Source organism: Eschscholzia californica, unplaced genomic scaffold (assembly GCF_041429995.1).
Source record: "Eschscholzia californica isolate CP2 unplaced genomic scaffold, dmEscCali1.0.p SCAF_1, whole genome shotgun sequence".
In the NCBI taxonomy this organism is placed as follows: domain Eukaryota; kingdom Viridiplantae; phylum Streptophyta; class Magnoliopsida; order Ranunculales; family Papaveraceae; genus Eschscholzia; species Eschscholzia californica.
Window position 1 is genome coordinate 81,008,400 of NW_028238198.1, and position 19,893 is coordinate 81,028,292.

The 19,893-nt window shown below is 33.3% G+C and overlaps 3 protein-coding genes and 1 long non-coding RNA gene across 5 annotated transcripts; 1 reads left to right on the top strand and 3 right to left on the bottom strand.

The window, feature by feature from the left end:
- Positions 1-506: 506 nt before the first annotated feature.
- Positions 507-12,238, bottom strand: LOC147569793 (UMP-CMP kinase 4-like). Of its 2 annotated transcripts, XM_086656309.1 has the most exons (12): positions 12,053-12,238; positions 9,028-9,092; positions 5,515-5,750; positions 4,895-4,943; positions 4,494-4,545; positions 3,128-3,245; positions 2,573-2,729; positions 2,372-2,452; positions 2,078-2,185; positions 1,899-1,970; positions 1,467-1,511; positions 507-815 (listed from the first exon to the last, which is right to left on the bottom strand). In XM_086656309.1, exons 4-11 carry the CDS (start codon positions 4,922-4,924, stop codon positions 1,503-1,505), a joined length of 627 nt encoding a protein of 208 aa, XP_086512435.1. In that variant the 5' UTR covers positions 4,925-4,943; positions 5,515-5,750; positions 9,028-9,092; positions 12,053-12,238; the 3' UTR covers positions 507-815; positions 1,467-1,502. The 2 variants fall into 2 exon arrangements, with proteins under 2 accessions (XP_086512435.1, XP_086512436.1); XM_086656310.1 differs by lacking the exons at positions 9,028-9,092; positions 12,053-12,238 and having other exon boundaries at positions 625-835; positions 923-1,511; positions 5,515-5,606.
- On the top strand, positions 12,088-15,573 carry LOC147569794 (Phosphatidylinositol N-acetylglucosaminyltransferase, GPI19/PIG-P subunit). The gene is made up of 6 exons (XM_086656311.1): positions 12,088-12,251; positions 13,219-13,463; positions 13,604-13,680; positions 13,985-14,103; positions 14,390-14,520; positions 14,799-15,573. The coding sequence occupies exons 2-5, from the start codon at positions 13,266-13,268 to the stop codon at positions 14,512-14,514; spliced, it is 519 nt and encodes a 172-aa protein (XP_086512437.1). The 5' UTR covers positions 12,088-12,251; positions 13,219-13,265; the 3' UTR covers positions 14,515-14,520; positions 14,799-15,573.
- Positions 14,548-16,584, bottom strand: LOC147569795 (expansin-like B1). The gene is made up of 5 exons (XM_086656308.1): positions 15,892-16,584; positions 15,671-15,777; positions 15,371-15,552; positions 15,094-15,226; positions 14,548-14,934 (listed from the first exon to the last, which is right to left on the bottom strand). Exons 1-5 carry the CDS (start codon positions 16,034-16,036, stop codon positions 14,734-14,736), a joined length of 768 nt encoding a protein of 255 aa, XP_086512434.1. The 5' UTR covers positions 16,037-16,584; the 3' UTR covers positions 14,548-14,733.
- A 2,316-nt stretch (positions 16,585-18,900) lies between these two features.
- LOC147569796 (uncharacterized) lies at positions 18,901-19,893 on the bottom strand. The gene is made up of 2 exons (XR_015238821.1): positions 19,751-19,893; positions 18,901-19,588 (listed from the first exon to the last, which is right to left on the bottom strand). It is a non-coding gene; the product is annotated as an uncharacterized LOC147569796 (long non-coding RNA).

The following is a 19,893-nucleotide window of genomic DNA, read 5'->3' on the forward strand; positions in this document are numbered from 1 at the left end:
TACAAAAAATACCATCATCTAACAACAGGAAAAACAAAACCTGATTTTGAAACAATCCAGACTTAGTGTAGTGCCCCTTATTACGGTATAAGCAACTCTTTGTAGTGATGCCTTCTGAAGTCGTGAGTGGTGAAACCTTGAGGTACCAAAGCAAACAATATCGCTAACTGTAACAAAAGCAGATCCTCCCAATACTATAGGAGCCCCATATGTTGCTAAATTTGGGCCAGTAATGTTTGTAATTGGGTTCAGACACCTTATAGTCTATTCTGATTTTTGCAAAAATAATAATAACGTTTAGCATTTTGGCATATTTTAAGAGTACGAATTTAGGGTAAAGATTTGTCTCACATTACTAATTGTCCTTGGGCTACTACCATAAAGACATGCCAGATTAATATGAATCATAAGAACTCAACTTGAAAATATACCATTTAATTCAAAGGCAAGTACCAAACTGAAAATAGAACACAAAAAACAATGACTCGTAAAATAAGAGTCAGATAAAACCAATGTTACTGTGACTCTATTCAACAACAAAAAATGTTAATGTGACTCTAAAGCATCCATGGTGCCGACAAAATACGACCAAATTATCCCTTACACATCGATAAAGGAAGAATATAAAGAGAACTATCTCTGTGGATAGATTATTACGATTTGGTATTAAGAAAGTTCGGTCACATTAAGGATAACAATATAAAGTAAAAGGCATAAACTTGCCTAGTAAAATTAATGCTATGCTATAATTGTAAGTAGATATGCTGCTTTATTGCCATCGTTCAAGTGTATCATTAATGCTACATAATCACCACCTGGAAGAAAAACACAAACCCTAAATATTAAATCATAGTCGTACAAAATTGGAGTACTATTCAGAACTTAACTTATTTCAGATTCGGAAAAAGGAAAAAACACAAACCCTAAATATTAAATCATAGTCGTACAAAATTGGAGTACTATTCAGAACTTAACTTATTTCAGATTCGGAAAAAGGAAAAAAAACACCCCATATCAATGTCTTAAAAGCGGATCTCATGACAGAAATGACAGTTATTTTTAAGAAAAGATTCTCCACCCGTCATGATTTTTCTTCTCCGCTTTCTACAAGGTCATTCTTAGTGATACATACATAAAAGGTAAAAAAGAACTTCTCTTATCGTGATATTATAGTTTAAAAAAGTCCACCTTATTTTCGCTTAGCCTAATAGTTTAAGTCCAATAACGATCAATATTTAGCCACAATAGGACCTCTCATATCTAAAACTTCAATCTTATTGCTTGAAACAAGTATACGTGCATATAATGAGGATTTTGGAACTTCTAATTCAGTATAATATGTAATATTGACTTTCAAAACACTAACATTCACACACCACTAAACCTTCCTAGTCTTCTAAGATTGATTTGAGGAACAGCTCGATCAGTAAGATTCAATAGACGGTCTGTCAAGTATGAAGACATACCTCAAATACGGTGGTGTTGTGGCTGCCATATAATCTCTAAGCAGCCTGAAAACATGCAAATATCGAGTAACTAAAGTATAAACGTAAACAATGCTTGTGGAAGGTGCATGTTGAATTGTGTGGTTTACAAGTGGAGTTTTCAATAATCTAAAGACGTATAATTTAATTTTCTTTTCTCTTTTTTTTTTTTTTTGCCTTTTTCTATCTTTATCAAGAGAAAAAGGTATAAATTGCATTCTTTTTAGGAATTTTAGTATGTTGGCAATCATGTTTACTCCTAATGCCAGTGACTAGGGAGCATTAAACCTATTATGAACCTTCAACCTAACTTTGTGCTAGCTTTGGTCGGATTACTTCACTAGTGGTGATGGATAATGAGTGTAATCTATTAACTGACAAATGATAATAGACCGAACAGAAATGCCCTTTTACCTTCTCATGAACTGGGGCAAAAACAGTTTTGACCGACTCAAAAACCTCTCCAACAGGTTTTGCGGCATCAATCTGCAAAATAATAAAAAGAACGATTTTTCAAAAAATAAATAAAAAGAATGATGGGTTAAGTCAAAGCCTTTCATAATTATTGAACAAGGATAGAAACAAGATATTACCTTTCGAACCTTCCCCTTAGATCCATAATAGTCAACCACGGGGATACTAGATTCCACAAAAACCTTGAAGCGTTTCCTGATTGTTTCGATATTGTCATCTTCTCTTCCCTTCATTCCAACCAAGTGAAGAGTTATTAACATGAAAGAAAACAAAAATAAGAGGGATATAGACAACCTTTATGAGAGGTTGACAAAATTTCTACAAAGATAATTAAAAAGAAAGAAACAAAGACAAAGAACAATTAAAAGAAAGTTTGTATCTAGAGAACTTGTAAGCTGGCTAAATTATCTTACCTGGTTCCTACCTAAAAGACGCTTTTCCATTTCTTCTTCTGAGCAATCAAAAAATAGTACAAACTCTGGGATGATCCCCGTCTGTGAGACAAATAAGTAACATCCTTGATAAGAAATACATAATCACTAGCATCCAATTTATATAATTGTGTTTGTATATATATATATATATAAAGTTCACTAGTTCTGTAAAACGCTTACCACTTTTTCAAATGCAGCACGGTTTTCTTCATTGCGAGGGAATCCATCTATAAGGAATTTGTCGTTCGCACTTTCCTCCATAGCCCGTTGGAGAAGTTTAACTGTAACTTCAGAAGGAACAATCTTTCCTTCCTTTATCATGTTCTGGATCATGGTACTAAAGCAAATATAAAATGACAAAATGAATTATTCCACAGTTGATATTTAGTTTAAGAAACAGTTAACAGAGATGTTAATATATATGGGTGGTAGTAGATTTCAGTTGTAAATTTGCAACTAGAAGAAATACTTGGATTCAAGATAACAATGTCTCATTTTCCCAAGAAACCGTGGGATACGTCAAAACAGAAGGTCAGTTTGTCAGTTTCACCCAGTGTATGTGACTGTGCCTTGGATATGGTTATATGTAATATCCCTTTGGCATATTTGTTTCAGTCTCGAGAGTATTACGAGTAATTAGTGTCCTATAAAGTTACGTTCCAGTTAGCTTCATGTCTCTTTCTTATGTATTGGACAAGGATGATTAGGTAGAAAAAAAAAGTAATTATGACGTACCCATTTTCAGAACCAGATTTGATTTCTGCGCGAAGAAGATCTCCAGCACTGAGATGGGTGAACCCGAAGTGTTCAACAATATTAGCACATTGGGTTCCCTTTCCACTGCCTGGACCACCTGTTATATAATCACAATCACATTTTCAGTTAAATAGCTCTCTTAAATCCAAGTATTTCTTCCAGATGTGAAGTCACTGAAACATAATCTTCATTTGCACAATTGCACCTAGATATATACAACTGTATAACTCTCTGGATAGCTTTTTTCAGAGGATGAAGTTATACTTTTTATTGCTTAAACAGACGGAAGTACGGAACTACTGGAACTGACATTAAAGTATGATGACCAAGGAATAACTGACTAGACGAATACCCATCTATAGAACAATATCGTATTGCAGGCATAAATTATAGTAGCTTCACAAGCCATCCCATAACCTGACCAAATTAAGTTGATTCAAAACAGTTGGTATTTTCCTTTATTCGAAGTATATCTTCTAAGTACAACTGTTTCCTGTAGGTATTACATTATATCAAAGGTTCGAGACCAAAATCAAGATCTAACATTCCAAGGTCAAGATTCAAAAAATCAAATTAAGATCTCCAAGGTTCTACAACATATTTTTTTTTTTTGAAAATACAACATATTGCTCCAAAATATTTATTGTTTCTCAATATTTACTAAGTTTTTGATGATTCATATATCTAGTCTCCTAAATAGGATAAAAGTCCATAGAAGTAAAATCACATAGATTACTTATAAATATGTGCGGCTTCTGTAATTATCCATCGAGTTGTATTCAGCCACCAAGTCCAGCAAGTTGTAATTAATCGATCATACAATTGCGGAGAACAATAGATGTAGTCTTCGTGACCCTTTTTGTGGATCACAACCTACATCTACTAAAAAAAACCACAAGGATGCATATATTATTCTCTACAATTGTAGGAATGATTGGTTACAACTTGATGGAGTTGATAACTAAATGCAGGAACTCAGACATAATTATAACGTGGTTTAAGTGTTTTTATTTCCTAAAACTTCAACTTAATCTATTAAACTAGATCTACATGAATCTTCAAATATTTGGAAAATATAATAAGCCATAGTATTATATATCTTACAAGATTACTACTAATCTAGAAAACTATAGTATAGAAACTTGAATTTCTCGAAAATCTTAATTTAATTTGTTGAATCTTGATTTCGGACCTCGAATCTTCAATATACTCTAACAATAGCTACTCTCGTATTTTAAGTTTTAACCACTTGAAAATATAATCAACACAAACGGAATTCTTTATAGAGGTTATGAATTTTATGGGCATTTATTATACTTTTCTAGTGAAACAGTTGTGGACTTACCCAAGACGAAGACAACTTTGACCTTCTTCTGGTTGGCCAAGCTTCCGATTTCCTACAACAAAACTTGAGTTAATAATATAGAAGAAACTAAATTTACTGTACAATATATAATAATGACATAGGTTTACTAAACGTATGAATTATAAGCACCTTCCTTCAACCTTTTATGCCTACTTTCCATTCATTTGGTAGGATGGTATAGGTCAACTAAATTATGAGATAGTATAATTGTAATTTACTACATATTTGAAGGATAATCATATTATACACACCCATGCCCATATTAAACCATAAGTACATTTTTCCATCTCCAAATTATGAGCTTTGATCGTAGATGTTTAACAAGGCTACCTTCGACAAGTATAATAAATATATGGAGAAGTGGTGAATTAGAAAGATACCTGAGATGTAGCATCAACAACGGTACCCATGACAGTAGAGAAGGATGAGCTGCATTCCATCACAACGATTGTCAAATTTATAACTCAAAATAGGATGAATGAAGATGAAACTAAAAGAAAGGTATCATAGATACCACAGTTTCTGTGAAAAAAGAAAATTTGAACTTGAAATTCCTAAAATCCAACAAATGCAGAAACAACAATCCAACAAAAACCAATTAGAAGAATACCTAAAATCCTTGATCACATAATGAAAGAAAAACAGAGCTAGATCCGACTAGATCTAAGCATAGTTATTGAATTGATATTAAATTTTCTTTAGAAATAATGAAGATCTTTCAATAACAATTTCAAATCACTTGAATTTCAGTATTCCTATTACAAATGTCACAGATCTGATAAGAAAACAATCATTGAAAACAAAAGTTTAGTTGAAAATTTCATATACCATTCAGATCCAGATGAAATTTGTTGAAACAGCTAAATGTAATGACGTAAATTCAAATTAAAAACGCTTATAAGCATCAAAATGAGATTTGCTCAGAACTAGGTAAAATCATAGAAGATCAGAGCAAATAAAGATCAAGAAAAAGAAAAAAAGACAGAGATCTGTGAGTTACCTGATCGGTTGAGTTGGAGAGATGAAGCTTTGAAACGTATAAAGGATAGAGCGAGAGAGAGAGAGGGGAAGGGCAAAAAGCGAGGGAATTGAATAGAGAGTTTTTGGCTTTATATAGCCGATGCCGATCTCAATAAATTTTTGGTTTCCCAAAACTACCCCTCTCTATCGGGATTATGAACTTCAGTGACTAACTTGCGCGGTTGTGCCTAACACGTTCTGGTGGAACCTCATTCTCTTTTTGGACCAATCAGAATATCAGATGTCGTCGGTCCATAGAAGCAATTTGTTTCAGCATTTTTACAAGTAAATTTTGTAAAAAAGAACATTGAAGAATTTTTAGCGAATGTATTAGAAGATTAATCACAAACATTCTTAGGGTCTAGATTTTGGATTAAATTGCTAAACAACACTAAATGTGTTTTTATTGGTTTTATCTAGTAAATATTTTGTTGAATCTTATATTGTTAAAAATTATTTTTAACTGTGGAAACTATTTATTAGACACGACGTCTATTTGTTAAATTGCTAAACAAAACTAAAATCTGTTTTATTAGTGTTATCCAACAAATATTATAGGCCAGCGCTTTGGGGAAAGCTAAAAAGTTTCCGGGGTGTGAAGACTTGGTCAAAAATTGGTCAATTTTGTTTGACAATTTTATTTAGGGGGAAAGCAAAATACTTCTCCACCTCACCTCACTCTCTCTCCACCTCACCTCTATCTTCTCCGATTAGGTCGCCGGCCGGAAAATTTTCCGGCCGGCGACCATTAAAAAAAAAAAAAAATTCACCCTCTCTCTCTCTATAAACTCCGGCGAAGGAAACCCCTTCGCCGGAGTTTATAGAGAGAGAGAGAGAGTGAAAAATTTTTTTTTTTTTTTAATGGTCGCCGGCCGGAAAATTTTCCGGCCGGCGACCTAATCGGAGAAGATAGAGGTGAGGTGGAGAGAGAGTGAGGTGAGGTGAGGTGGAGAGAGAGTGAGGTGAGGTGAAGATAGAGTGAGGTGAGGTGTAGTGTTTTTTTTTTCCCCCTTAAAATTTATTTCCCCGGAAAATCTCTAAAATTTTACATATTCCCTTTAAAATTTCACACCCCGGAAACTATTTAGCTTTCCCCAAAGCGCTGGCCATATTATATCGAGAATCTTAAAAAAGAATCACTCCAAATTACCTCGAAAAATAATAACTATAAAATAGAATTTCTCTTTAAAAATGATTACTAATTTGTCTTTAACACAATCTATTTAAGAATTTCTTTTAAAAAGATTACTAATTTGACTCTAACACAATCTAATTTTCTTCTATGAAACCTAAATATTGCACAAAAACTCTTAAGAAAAATCATTAAGGAAATTCGTTGGATTAGACACAACTGAAGGTACCTTATATCTTTTTTACTCTTACGATAACATATATTCTGTTTACCTATTTATTGTGTCGAAAAATTATAATTTGATTCAGTAATTTTATTAATGTATTGCTTAATTAAATGAGTTAGATAAAGAAATAATTAATTCAAATCCACATATAAAGTGGACTCCGAATAATGTAAGGGAGATTTTATAGGCCCCCTCATTTTTGTTAAAAGGCCTCCCCTCAGTGATAATTTAGCAAGTAAAATGGTTCATGGGGAGGCCTTTTAACAAAATTGGGGAGGCCTTATAAAACTTCCCATAATGTAATCCCTGATAAACCAAATATAAGTAATCTACCGCTAAGAGGAGATGTCCCAGTACAACAAATTGCACTTGTTAAATCTAATAAAGGAAATCACTTTGCTAAGGTAATTTTGAAATAAAATGATCCAATTCCACAATTATATATAGGTTGGGGTCGCTATTATCAACCTTGTACATTCAAATTGGTCAATTTAGTTTTACCTCGAATTACAGCATGGGATGCTCTGATTGGATTATAATTTTTTGGTTATTTATTAATATTTGGTTATTTTTTTAACTCAATGTTCGATTAAATTTTATTTATGAACAATTAATTGTGGTAATCTTGTCCAAAGAAAAAACTGAACCCTCAGATTTTTAGGAGGAAAAACTCGGTTATATTTTTATTTTTGATGTTGATTTAGCAATTTAAGATAATATTTCATTATTTTTATTTAGTTATTTTTGTCCAATAATTTTTTTCATTGAAATAAAATTGTGCATAGCATGAAGGAGAAATTCGAGTACTTTCAATTTTTATTTTTTTGGTGTTAGTTAGCAATTCTTTTTTTTTTGTTAAGGATATATATTTATATTAGACTACATAATAAGAGTAGCATTACAATACATATTAAGAAGAAAATACGGAATATAGGCCCACTCTTTAGATCTTTCCTTCCTGCGCGCCCATTTAACTAGCTTGTCAGCTTGATTATTCTTTTCTGGTTTGATATAGCTGAATTTCACCTGCTGAAGCTCATGCTTTAAATTTCTGATTTGACGAATGTGCACCAGCGATTGCCATTGAACTTGATGCTTTGGGTTATTTAGGTGTTTTATCAGGTTGATATTGTCGCTTTCAATGATGACCTGCATATGATTGTTATTTTTTGCCCAAATAAGACTGTTGAGAATGGCTATTGCCTCACCTTCCTCGCTGTTTCTTGCTCTCGCAATTTTCACATTTGCTGAGACAAACTTCGACCGGGCATCGTGAACAATGAGACTTGTTCCTATTACCTGTTCCACATTAATAAAAGATGCATCCACATTAATTTTCGCGAAAGGGTGGATTGGAGGTTGTCGTTTGACGCTAGCAGTGTTATCATGTTTTAACTTATCATTGCTAATTTTTGGAAATGTTTTAATTAGATCTAGAAAATTATCCACGTTGTATAATGTTTGTTGAAAGCAGTGACCACATCTGGTTTTCCGTATATACCATAAAATTGTGACGAAATGAATATTATCAGCAGTATAACTGGTTTGATCCGGATTTTGCCACGACATAATCCATTCAGACAAAGAGGGAATATTATTTGAAATAATATTAAAGTGAAACCATATCCTTCTCGCTATGGGACAGTGTAAAAGAGCATGCTCTATAGATTCAGTTTCAGAACAGTTAGGACAGTTAGTAATATTACCAATATATTTTCCTATGCGTTGTCTGACTGGTAGTGCTTTAGTGCATATTTTCCATATAAAGAGCTGGATGCTAGGAATAGTGGGTATGTACCAAATGAAATTCCAATTTACTTCCTCCTGAGAAGTAGATTGGTCGACTGAGCTTAGGTGCTGATTCATGGATTTAACCGAATGGTTACCAGATTGTGTTAAATTCCATTATCTTATCTGTACCCTCAGATTGAATGGGAATAGCTTTAATAAGATTACAAATATTTTCAAGAAAGGTGTGACTCAGAATGTTATCATCCCATTTATTATCGATAATAAGTTCAGATACTTTATTCAAATCTGAAATATTTATATTCTGTAGATGTAGAATTCCCCCAGGGAACTATATTAATTAGTTGTATTTAGTTCTTTTGTGTAAATATAGAGTTGCGTATAGCATCCAAAAACAAATTCCATAGAGAATCCCCGTCTCCGAGAAATAAAAAGAATAAGTATTATAATACTGCAATTACCTTGTTACCCCTAATAAAGAGATAAAATTACAATTCTATATAGGGTAGTTGTTAGGTCTGGTCTCTTAATGGATCCGAGACATTGAAGAAGGTGAAGCTATAACCTTTCTTTCTGTTGTACAATGGGCAATCGCTAGAGGCCGCAAGAAGTACTTTTTTTTTTTTTTATGGAGACACAAAGAACATCACTGGTGTGGTAAATCGAAAAGCCTAAAAAATACACCAACCCCATTGCCCTACCTTTCAACAAAGAAACCATTGAACTAGTAGTCATATTTCAAAAGATATTAAAGAACCGTGTAAAACCATTGTTTATGTAGAATTAACTATATCAATTAGTCCCCAAATAGTGTAGGGACAAATTTGCAAAATGGTCTAAATTGCATAAAGCACCAAATCATAGTTAATACAATCAGGTGTTAATCCAACTTCATATTGTAACCTCAACTTCGAGTAACCTATTGTAGTTTCTCTTAAAAGAATATTAAGTTTTTGGCACATAATGGTTTGACATTATGAACGATTTTTGAGTCAACGGTCCAAAATCTGGGGGTAAATCCAAAAAAAAATCCACTCTTGCTCAAAAATTAGTTGCAGGTCCAAATGTCAGTTTTTTTTTATCCCCCTCTTGTCCTTGGACGGGACATGTGACGTTTTCCTGAAAAAAAAAACTGATTGGTAAATAAAATAATTTACCAGTATACGAAAAATTCGAATTTTCAAATTCCCGCCCAGCAAACCATCTCTTCCCGGTAAATAAAATAATTTCTTGTACACAAAAAATTCTAGTTTTCAATTTTTTTTAAATTTTGAAATTTCAAATTCCCGCCCAAATTTTCAAATTTTTTTGAAAATTTTAAATTCCCGTCCAGGAAAAGTGTCTATTACAGAAAAAAATTTCCAATAAATAAAATAAATTTCCGGTCACAAAATCTTTTTTTTCGAAGTTTTGAAATTTTCAAACGAAATTTCAAATTCTCGCCCAGCAAAAGTGTCTAGTACAGAAAAAATTTCCAGTAAATAAAATAATTTCCCGAAAAAAATTTCGTTTTCCGGGATTTTTTCGGTAGTAGTTCCGTAAATTTCTGAACAATACAGATTCTGATGGACGGGTTGTCAGATTCTTTTTTCAGAAAAAAAATCGTTTCCCGAGAAATTTCGATGGCAATTTTGTAATTTTCGATGCCATGAACGGTAAATATTTTATTTTTCAAGGGCCCTTTACGTAATTTTGAACCCCAAACTGACACATTGGACCTCCCTTTCATTTTTAGGCAACCGTGGGTGGGATTTTCATTTTGGGCCCCTTTTGGACCAAGGGCCCAATCCCTCCATTATGAACTAACTGATCAATATGAAGCCAAAAGAAAACCATATTAGTTTTAAAGACAAAAAAAGAAATCCAACAAAAAAAAATGTACGATTTGGAAATCAGAAGATTAGAAAAAATAGAAAATGAAGATGAAGAAATGATGAATATGATAACACAAACAAGTGATGAAGATCAAGATACACACAAACGATAACACTAGATATACGAAAAACGACAAAGAAAATAATAATCATACAAGATTATTAATATTAAGAAAAACGTAAAGGTTTTTATGCTTACCCCCTCGACGCTAATTAGAAGATTATTAATATTACAAAAAACATAAGGGTTTTTTAGCTCCATTCCCTCAACGCTAATTAGTAATTGAGTTTATCCCTTCCAGTAATTAGTAATTGAGCTTACTCCTTGAATGTAGATTTTTTGTCAAAAATACTAAGAATATGTTTGACACGTAATAATAAAATCATAAATTAAATAATATACAAACAAAAACAATCTTTACTAATAATATTCCCGATCAAATCAAACAATAAAGTAAGGTGGAATAATTACCACCTTACTTTTGATGAGACATAAAATGTATATATCAGAAAAATAATATGAAATGTCTTTTACGTCTCTTAGTTGTGGTATCTCGGGAGAGCTAAAGACTCCCCTCGTAAAATTCTGATGAAACATTAAGCAATAGGCGAGATTTGATTTTACCAAAATTTATCAAAAAGTATGAGAGGTTCATATGGAACTAGCCCAAATTGATACAATTGGAGAGAAACCAAGTTGTTATAAGATTATCCATGAAGCTTTGGCTATCCAGTTGAATTTTCATGGTACATTTATAAGTCCCTCGACCTCGGTAAGAAGAAATGAAGAACATAGGGTCACGGTTTGGGCTTCACGGGAGAGAGGGAAATTAAAAATCAACTTCGACGCAACATTCTCGCAAAGAAGAGCTGATTTGGCGGCTGTGCGTAGAAACAAGTATGGAGAATTTGTATGGGCTGCTACAAACACTGTTAGTTCTTCCTCGGCGATGGAAGCCGAAGCTAGAGTTGCCTACTTGGCAATTGAAATGGCACTACAACTACCGGAGTATGAATGCGTTATTGAAGGAGATGCCTTAGCTATTATTAAAGCATGCACAGAAAAAGAAAATGACATTCCATGAAAAATAAGATCCATACTAATGAGAATTCGAAGAGAAAGTATACCGCTACATGGTTGCACTTTTGCATTTTGCTACTGTAATGCAAACTAAGTAGCACATCTTTTAGCAAAGAATTTGACACAATTGAATTTAATTTTAAGAAGGGAGATCATTAAGACTCTCTCTCTTACATTTACATTGTAAGTTAATTAGCGGCAGATAAAACCAATATTTCAGCGTGCTTGAGTAGCTAATAAAATCGATCAAAAAGAATTGGAATCTTATAGTTTTGTCACGTGGAAGAGACTTCTTTTGTTGTTGAAAATGTGGAAGAGGCTTGAAATTCAAGTCAAACCTTTGAGGAGTGCGTCTAATGTTACCGTTTATCAATGAAATTTGAAGATGTCGAGGTCAAAATCGAGACCACAGGCTATCTTAGTAATTTTTCTAAAAGACGAGGGTTGTTATTTCACCTCCTTTAATTTGGGGACGGGCAGAAAAGGGAGAGTTTCAGCTTCTCGGATCGACAACAGCAAGGAGGAGCTGAGCAAATCAACTGAAGTGACCAACACTAGCACTAGGGTTTATCTTAAATCTTCACTTTCTCTCTCAAGGATTCATTTCAACTCTCAATTTTGGAATACGCCAACGTTGGGGACACTCAGATTTCTGGTGAGTGCACAATAAATACTTGATTTGATTCTAACCAATTTGATGTGTAATTTGCAAAAGATTCTGAATTGTTTGAATTATAGAGAATTGTGGAAATGGTTTAGGTTGTGTAGCACAATTGTTCGATGAAATTCCTCTTTTAAGTTATTGTTAGACTACCTAAGACTAGAAATTGCAAATTAAAAGACTTCAATCGACTGATGATTATGATTTATGAACTATGATTCTTACTTTCTTATAAGTTATGAATGTTAGATAAGTCCAAATGTTGTTAATTAGTCAATGTTCTTTTTGTCGATTGATGGTTATGATTTACGAATTATGATTCAACTGCTGAAATTATGGGGCCGCTGATTTGGCTCTGCCACATCCATGGCATCGGGCCCGAGTTACCCGACTAGCTCGGTCTCGATATAGTATCAGGCCTTGCGAGCAAGTGGTTTGCAATAAATGCAGTTTACACCATTTTAGTGTCGTCCCAATCAAGAAGAATGATATAGTTTCCGAACGATTCTTGTTGAAATTGTGAATAGGCAAATGTGAACTTTAATAATTGTAGAAGAATGAAGAATAAAAGTTCCATCCATGGAGTAAAGTTTCCTTTTTCTATATCCATTATAAAGAATTATTCTTTAAAGTATGTAAGAATTTGAAGACAACTCACGGTTGAGGTACAAATGAAAGAGATACTTGCTCCACTTTGTTCTTAAGAGATCATGTCTTTTTTGGTCATGCGATTCTTATTATTATACCCCCACTATTTAGTGGAGGAACTAAGGTATATCCTAGTACAACTTTTCGGTATGGTTGCTTAACAGAAGATATAGCTTTGAAGTTGGAATGAAGTTGGATGTTGACAAGAAATCTGTTCTCAATCCCAGATTGTCGGAATTATCATTGTAGATGCTGGTGATGGTCCAACTTACAATTACTTATTACGGTGACGCATTTACTTATTACTGTGCAGGCAGTAGCTTTGGCGATTCACTTGCTTGAATATTTGGCGGGAGAGTGATGAGAAGTGATCAAACAATGTATGATCCTTCTTTTCTCAATAGCCCAAGAAGGATCCTGAGTTTATCAAAAGAGAGAGCAACTGTGTCTTTTTCAGATCCGGATGACAAAGTTTCTGGTTTTGCTGTATCTGAAGAACATGGCCCGAAGCCTTCAGAAGTTTATGGCTTTGTGGGATCTATCACAACCATTGTCGCCACAGGAAATTCTAAAGCTTTTCCATGATACTCAAATGGGTCTAATGGCTACCCAACTGTCATCCTTAATATTCATGTTTTTGTTTCTGATGTTTCACTTTTCTCGTAAAAAATAATCTTACAGTCACTTTTTCTCTGTTAACAGTTATATACTTTATATGGGCATATACTCCTGAACAATGGCTACATTCTATAGGAATCACTTACTATCCTAGCAGGTCAGTGAACTCTCATTTTGTTTGCATTTCTTTCTATATTCTCCTACCATGTTATAGTAATTTTTTTTAATTTACAAATTCTTCTTGAAAGTTGCAAGGAAGGATCTAAGAAATGACCTGTTTATGCATCATCTTCTGAACAACATCCAATCTCAACATTTTTTCACTTCACACGGTATCATTATAGTATTGGAAGTTGATTTGATCGAGACTGGTTTCTGAAGTTTTGCAGGAAAAATCACCAAAGTTGTCCTAATTGTGCATAACTTTTTTTCCTTCTTATAATGAACTGTTACTGTTTTAGGTATTGGGCATTAGCACTACCAGCTTATGCCATGGTAACGATAGTTTTAGCAATTGGATTTTACATTGGCTTGAATTTCATGGCAACTCCTCCTCCCACTTCGTTGAATACGATATTTGGTAAGTCTTCTACCTGCTTATAGGAGCAAAGGATTTTTATCCTCTCAGATGGTGGTTTTGTATCATTGGTTTGTGAACTGCCATTTTTACGCTAAAAGTTAACCGAAGCCAGTCTCGACCTAAGAGATTAAACCATCTAGGCCATAAGTATGGGAGCCTTAAATCATGTTGTCCATCACAAAGCATCCCAAGTAGGGTTTTATTTTTGTGCATGCAATGTGAATGATGTACATATAGACTTTGATATCTTAACGCCATCTCATCCTAACGCTTTTGACTTTGGCAGATGAGTTCAGTCGAGAACACTGCAGTTTTGGAGCTTCAAAAGATGGAGATGAGCAACCTATTGAGCCGATATCAGATATTGGAATAGATCGAGTAAATGCTCTCATGTTCAATTCTGCAAATTGAGCGAAGGTATTGAAACTCCAAACAATCTAATGCAAGTTGATTTAACATTTCAACTACTTTTTATTAGCTTGATAACACAATTAAGAAAAAGAAAAATTAAGAGATTACAAGCTACATTCGAAAAACAAATACTAAGGTTGATTAAGAATTATAGGCGTGCACATGATTATAGGATTAAATGAATCATTAGCTAAATTATATTTCTAGATTAATTAGTAACTAAACTTGAATTCCTGAATCATATACATCTCCTGCTTTCCAATTCGATGGTATGTTATTAACAGGAACCACCCACTTCTCATCGTCGGTATCAATATCAGACAACAACATCCTTATCGATAGAGGCCCGCTCGGAGGGGAGACTATGGTCCATACAGCCCCATGGCTCCGATCTAACAGCTTGCAAGATAAACTTTGCGTCTGCATTTTCAAAATCAAATTTAATTCTTACTTCATTAAACTGTTAACCGATGAGTAGAAAGACTCAACATTTAACTAACCGTAAAAGTTTTATAACATCGGGTTTAGGTTAAAGATAATAAGGATATGGTGAAGGAAGTGATTATGTACAATATATACCTCACAGAGTTGAACAGCAGTGATGTCCTTCTTGCCTTGTTGATACCAAATAACAAAGGCCAAGTAGTAAGGGTAATTACTGCTCTCATCAATTTTGAAAGTGATATTGTTGTTTGGGTAGCTGCATGAAACCCTGCATGCATAAAAACATAGAGGAAATTATAAACTTTGCACAAATGGGCACATAGTTCACACATGTTTGTACTGAAATCAACAAACATCGAAATGTAGGGACGGTCTATTTAACCAAGACAAATATAAGCTTTTCTTTATGTACCTTCTATATTCGATATCAACCACACCGCGGTCCAATAAAGAAGGGGCTAAATCTTTGGTTTGAGCCATCTTCGCGTAGGCGTGCCTACTAAGTATGAAGTCAGAGTTACCACTTGAACCACTATCAGTAATTACTACAGTGACTCCATTATCTGAACAGTAGTCACTATTTGTACATCTCACCTATAAGAAAAGAACGATAAATGATTATAAGAAAATAATTTAAACATAACGTACAAAATAGGGCTAAGTATTTAAAAATCATGTAGTACTATGTATTTTCGTGATCAAGTTGCAGCACCTGATAGCATGCTCCACAACCTACACCATCTCTGTATAGAGCAGATGCAGCCGATACATCTCCACCGTTGATTTTCGCCCCGAAAACACCAAACCCACATGCTCCATCTGCCATAAAATACCACCAAAACATGTAAAAATAACTTCAACATATCATACTAATTAGTTTCTATAAAATAAAAAAGAGAATTTTTTAATAGAAAACTTGGAATTCTTTTTCACCCTGTGTTCCATTTTCATCGGAGTTCGGGTAGTAAGCTGCTGTAGAGTGAATGAAACAGTTGTTACATGTCGCGGCGTGAGCCACAGGTCGCCCGAGAATGAAAAAGAGTAGTAACAAAAGGGAACATTGAAAATACTTGGCCATTTTAGAACAATTTAGGTTAAGATGGGAAATGGGAAGCAATCAGACAAAGAGAAGGTAATACTAGCTATTAGTGGATATGAGGGAAATACACAAGAGTTCAAGTATATATATATACACACAGACACTAAATTGCAGACTTTGGTATAGGGTAAAAATTAAGACTTTTGAAATTTAGTTAAAGTATTGGAATACAAGAGTAAACCAATGTTGATGTCTAAAGGGTGCTCTTTAGCAACTTTTTTAGACTTGAAGTTTTATGTACATAATGAAGATGACTTTGGCTTTCTTATCCTATACTCCTAAATCTATACCTTAATTTGTACTTTTTTGTTTATCAATTGATGGCAATCCCCTTAATTAAAAATTTGGGGTCTTAATTAGGAAACATCTAAAAGTAAGTAGTAAGATATTCATTTGAATTACTACTTCATTTGAATTGCCTCCATGGGGTCGAACGCATGCAGGCAACTGGATGTGGCTCTCGGAACAGGCATATCGGGAGGCTTTTCTTTCTGGTTAGTTTTTGTTTTCTGTTTTCTCAACAAAAAAAAAAAGATATTCATTTGAATTTTTTTTGGTAGAATCTATTTCAAGGGTAGGTGGGAAGATTTTTCAGTTTTTTTTTTCTTACCATGTATAGTCAATTTTGTGTTTGATTAATATCTTGATAAGGAAAAAATTAGTGTAATGCGATTACGATTAAGTTCTTTAATCATGTGAAAACTAGTAGCTACGAATCTTTGAAATTCGAAGGCGACTTGGTGGCTGATATTGACCTTGATTTACATAATTAGAAACTAGCTAGCTACTAATGAAAGTCACAAGAGAAGGATGAGATATGTTATTCGTGGTAGTGGGTTTAGACCTAATAAAGATTGAATATACGGTACTTTAGAATTTAAATCTACCATATACATGTGCAGAAATTTTTGTTTGAAAATGACTCAATTCATGGATGTTAACATGACAGGAAGGAGACTCGTAGAGTATTCCGGAAGTGAACTAGGATTGCTAACCCTAGGTTAGGCTCGACTTTGTTAGGTTTAATCATAGATTAGAAATGCTCAACTTCATTGTAACTTGTACATTAAAATGCGAATACTAACTGTAATATTGTTAAATCACTAACTAGTTCGACTAATACATCTAGTTTGCATTCTTTGTCATATTAATCTTTAAACAAAAATAGATATCCTTCAAGAAAATCCAACGAAGTTTTGTAGGAAAAATCCAATGAAGTAATATACCCTACCCTCTAGTAGGAGGGCCGATTAGATAAATACTTGCTTAATGAATGATCATGGCAGGCGTATGTTGGATATTTGATTAGATTGTCATGATTAATTCCGACAGTCGTTAGGATATTATCATGTGCAGAGCTTTTCTTTCAAATGGTTATGATGATTATCCATTTGATCAAGGTTTCTTATTCTATATATATACTACGTTCCTTCCCCGTCCTACGGACGGGAAAGATCCCTCTTGGCTAACGCCTTCGAGGAGAAGAAAATAAATTTAAATCACAACATAAATAAGATAAAATTACAGGGGAGAGTGATAACCACGTGTTTGAAGAGTAGAGAGGGAGAACCGTATTTATATAATTTTGAACTGACTTAGAAGTCTAACCGAATCACTAAAATTAAGGGGAAAGTGGATGTGCAATCGTGAGTGAGAAGATGCCTGAGATATAGTTATTTTAGGGAGATTGTAACCGAATATTCAAAATAATTAATTGTTTACACTAATACCCTTATTTTTTAAGTCAAATTACACTAAAAAGGATTTTATATCAGTCGTTCGATCTAATCAAAGGTAAATCTCTAAAATAAAATGGACGGCCAGACTTATCCCCTGGATAACCGACTGATCTGTTTTAATATAATATACTAGGTATCTCCCGTCGGGCGCGACAAAATGCTAGCACGTCTAGGTTTTTGCTCGGTCTGCGTGACGTTAGACAACGATTTAGGTAGGCATCGCGTTATATGCACTCCGGTGAACATTTAAACTCGTTATGTTGGACGACTGGCGTAAGCCCGACGGGATTGACCGCGCCCGCAGGGCGCGGGAGATACCTAGTCAATAGTAAAACGACTAATTCAAAAAGACCACCTTGCATTACAAAAGAAATTACAGGTTTAAGATCCAATAATTTAGGTGTCAGGTCTATATAAAAGAAAATGACAAAAAATTTAACAAAAGTTGTAAATCTTAAAATATTCTGAATATTCACTTGTGCTTGACATAAAAGAAAATGTTTATCATTTGAATAATTGTAATGTTTAGAAATTGTCAAAAACAAAATAAGAACAGAATAAAGTTCACTCAACAACAACAATAAATTAAATATAAGATAGTAAAGAGTTAATGCATTAATTAACAAAAGATTAAGGTACAAAATAATGGTAAGAATTATAGTATTTGAGATATCTTAATTATTTGCGATAAATTTTTTCGACACATAATATTCCTTCACCAATCACGAAGGAACAAATGTTACAGATTTTTAAGCAAGAATTTATTCGTTACAAATTACATAAAGAAAATCAAATTCTTAATTATTTGCAATAATTATTTTCAGACACAGAATATTCCTTCACTAATCACGAAAGTACAAATATTACAGATTTTTTAAGCAAGAATTTATTCATTACAAATTACATAAAGAAAGACTTGTAAATTAAAGTATTTGTTGTTCATCAACCATGTCTAACACAAAATTAAAGAACTGTTAGTAATCCAGCAACATAATTATAATCTATATAGATTTTTTAAGCAAGAATTTATTCATTACAAATTAAATAATTATTATTTGTATCGTATCTGTTTATTATCTAAAGATTTGCGAAGCTTTGAACTGGTTAAAAGAAATTGTGTTATCTTGCTATGAACCTTAGCAACATCTCAAAATTAGAAAACTACAAATCCACTTTTTTACTTTAAATTTTCTCTCCAATTATCAAATTCGGGTTAAAAACTGATCCACACTCCACCATCCATTTTTCCAACTCTCTCTCCAATAATCAAATTCTGGTTGAAAACTGATCCACACTTCACCATCCATTTTTCCAACTCTCTCTCCAATAATCAAATTCTGGTTGAAAACTGATCCACACTTCACCATCCATTTTTCCAACTCCCTCCTTGGATAATGCATGAGAACTTCATTTAAGTTGGACATTCCTTCGTCGTTAGTTATCAAATTCTAAATAAACAAAGAAGTATTAGTTTACAAAAGTAATGAAAATTGGTCAACCCCAACTTACAATTAGACAAATTAAGAATAATCAACACCATTTTACAATTAGACAAATAATCCATTAAAAGTTGCAACTAATAAAGAGATCTAAGGAAAATGGGGATAACCATACCATCTTCAAAATAAAATAAAGGGAGCCCTTAAAAACAATTTAATTAACAACGATTTAATCAAATGAGAAAAGACAGCCATTACAAACCAAAAAAGAGAAAGAAATAGAGAAGCTGAATCCAAAATTATATTAAAACCTATGCTAGGATCCACGGTGATTACCGTCTTTTTCTTTCTGCCTACAAACAAAAACAAAATGAAAAATAAATTATCTTTTAAATACACATCAAATAAAGATAATATAAATCAGAACAATTGTTAGTTTTAGGAGCAAGAAATTAGAACAATTGTTAGTTCTCAATTATAAACCACAACAAAATAATGAACTTGAAAATATCTACCAACATGAACATTAGTCCCAGAGTCACCAAGAAAATGGAGAGGATTGTTGAATAAATGAGAGAGAAGAGAGAGCAAATGAAGTAATCGTATAAGTTGATATGAGAGAGGGAAGAGTATACTGTATTAGATAAGAAAGGGAGAT

Excerpts from the sequence above, each read along its gene's own strand:
- LOC147569793 (XM_086656309.1), bottom strand. The coding sequence starts at position 4,924 with ATGGGTACCGTTGTTGATGCTACATCTCAG. Across the intron at positions 4,546-4,894 it reads TTGTTGATGCTACATCTCAG|GAAATCGGAAGCTTGGCCAA; the intron begins GTATCTTTCTAA and ends GTTTTGTTGTAG. Across the intron at positions 2,453-2,572 it reads GTGCTGCATTTGAAAAAGTG|ACGGGGATCATCCCAGAGTT; the intron begins GTAAGCGTTTTA and ends TTTGTCTCACAG.
- LOC147569795 (XM_086656308.1), bottom strand. The coding sequence starts at position 16,036 with ATGGCCAAGTATTTTCAATGTTCCCTTTTGTTACTACTCTTTTTCATT. Across the intron at positions 15,553-15,670 it reads GTTGTGGAGCATGCTATCAG|GTGAGATGTACAAATAGTGA; the intron begins GTGCTGCAACTT and ends CTTTTCTTATAG. Across the intron at positions 14,935-15,093 it reads CTGCTGTTCAACTCTGTGAG|ACGCAAAGTTTATCTTGCAA; the intron begins GTATATATTGTA and ends TTGAAAATGCAG.
- LOC147569794 (XM_086656311.1), top strand. The coding sequence starts at position 13,266 with ATGAGAAGTGATCAAACAATGTATGATCCTTCTTTTCTCAATAGCCCA. Across the intron at positions 13,464-13,603 it reads CTATCACAACCATTGTCGCC|ACAGTTATATACTTTATATG; the intron begins ACAGGAAATTCT and ends TTTTCTCTGTTA. Across the intron at positions 13,681-13,984 it reads ATCACTTACTATCCTAGCAG|GTATTGGGCATTAGCACTAC; the intron begins GTCAGTGAACTC and ends TTACTGTTTTAG.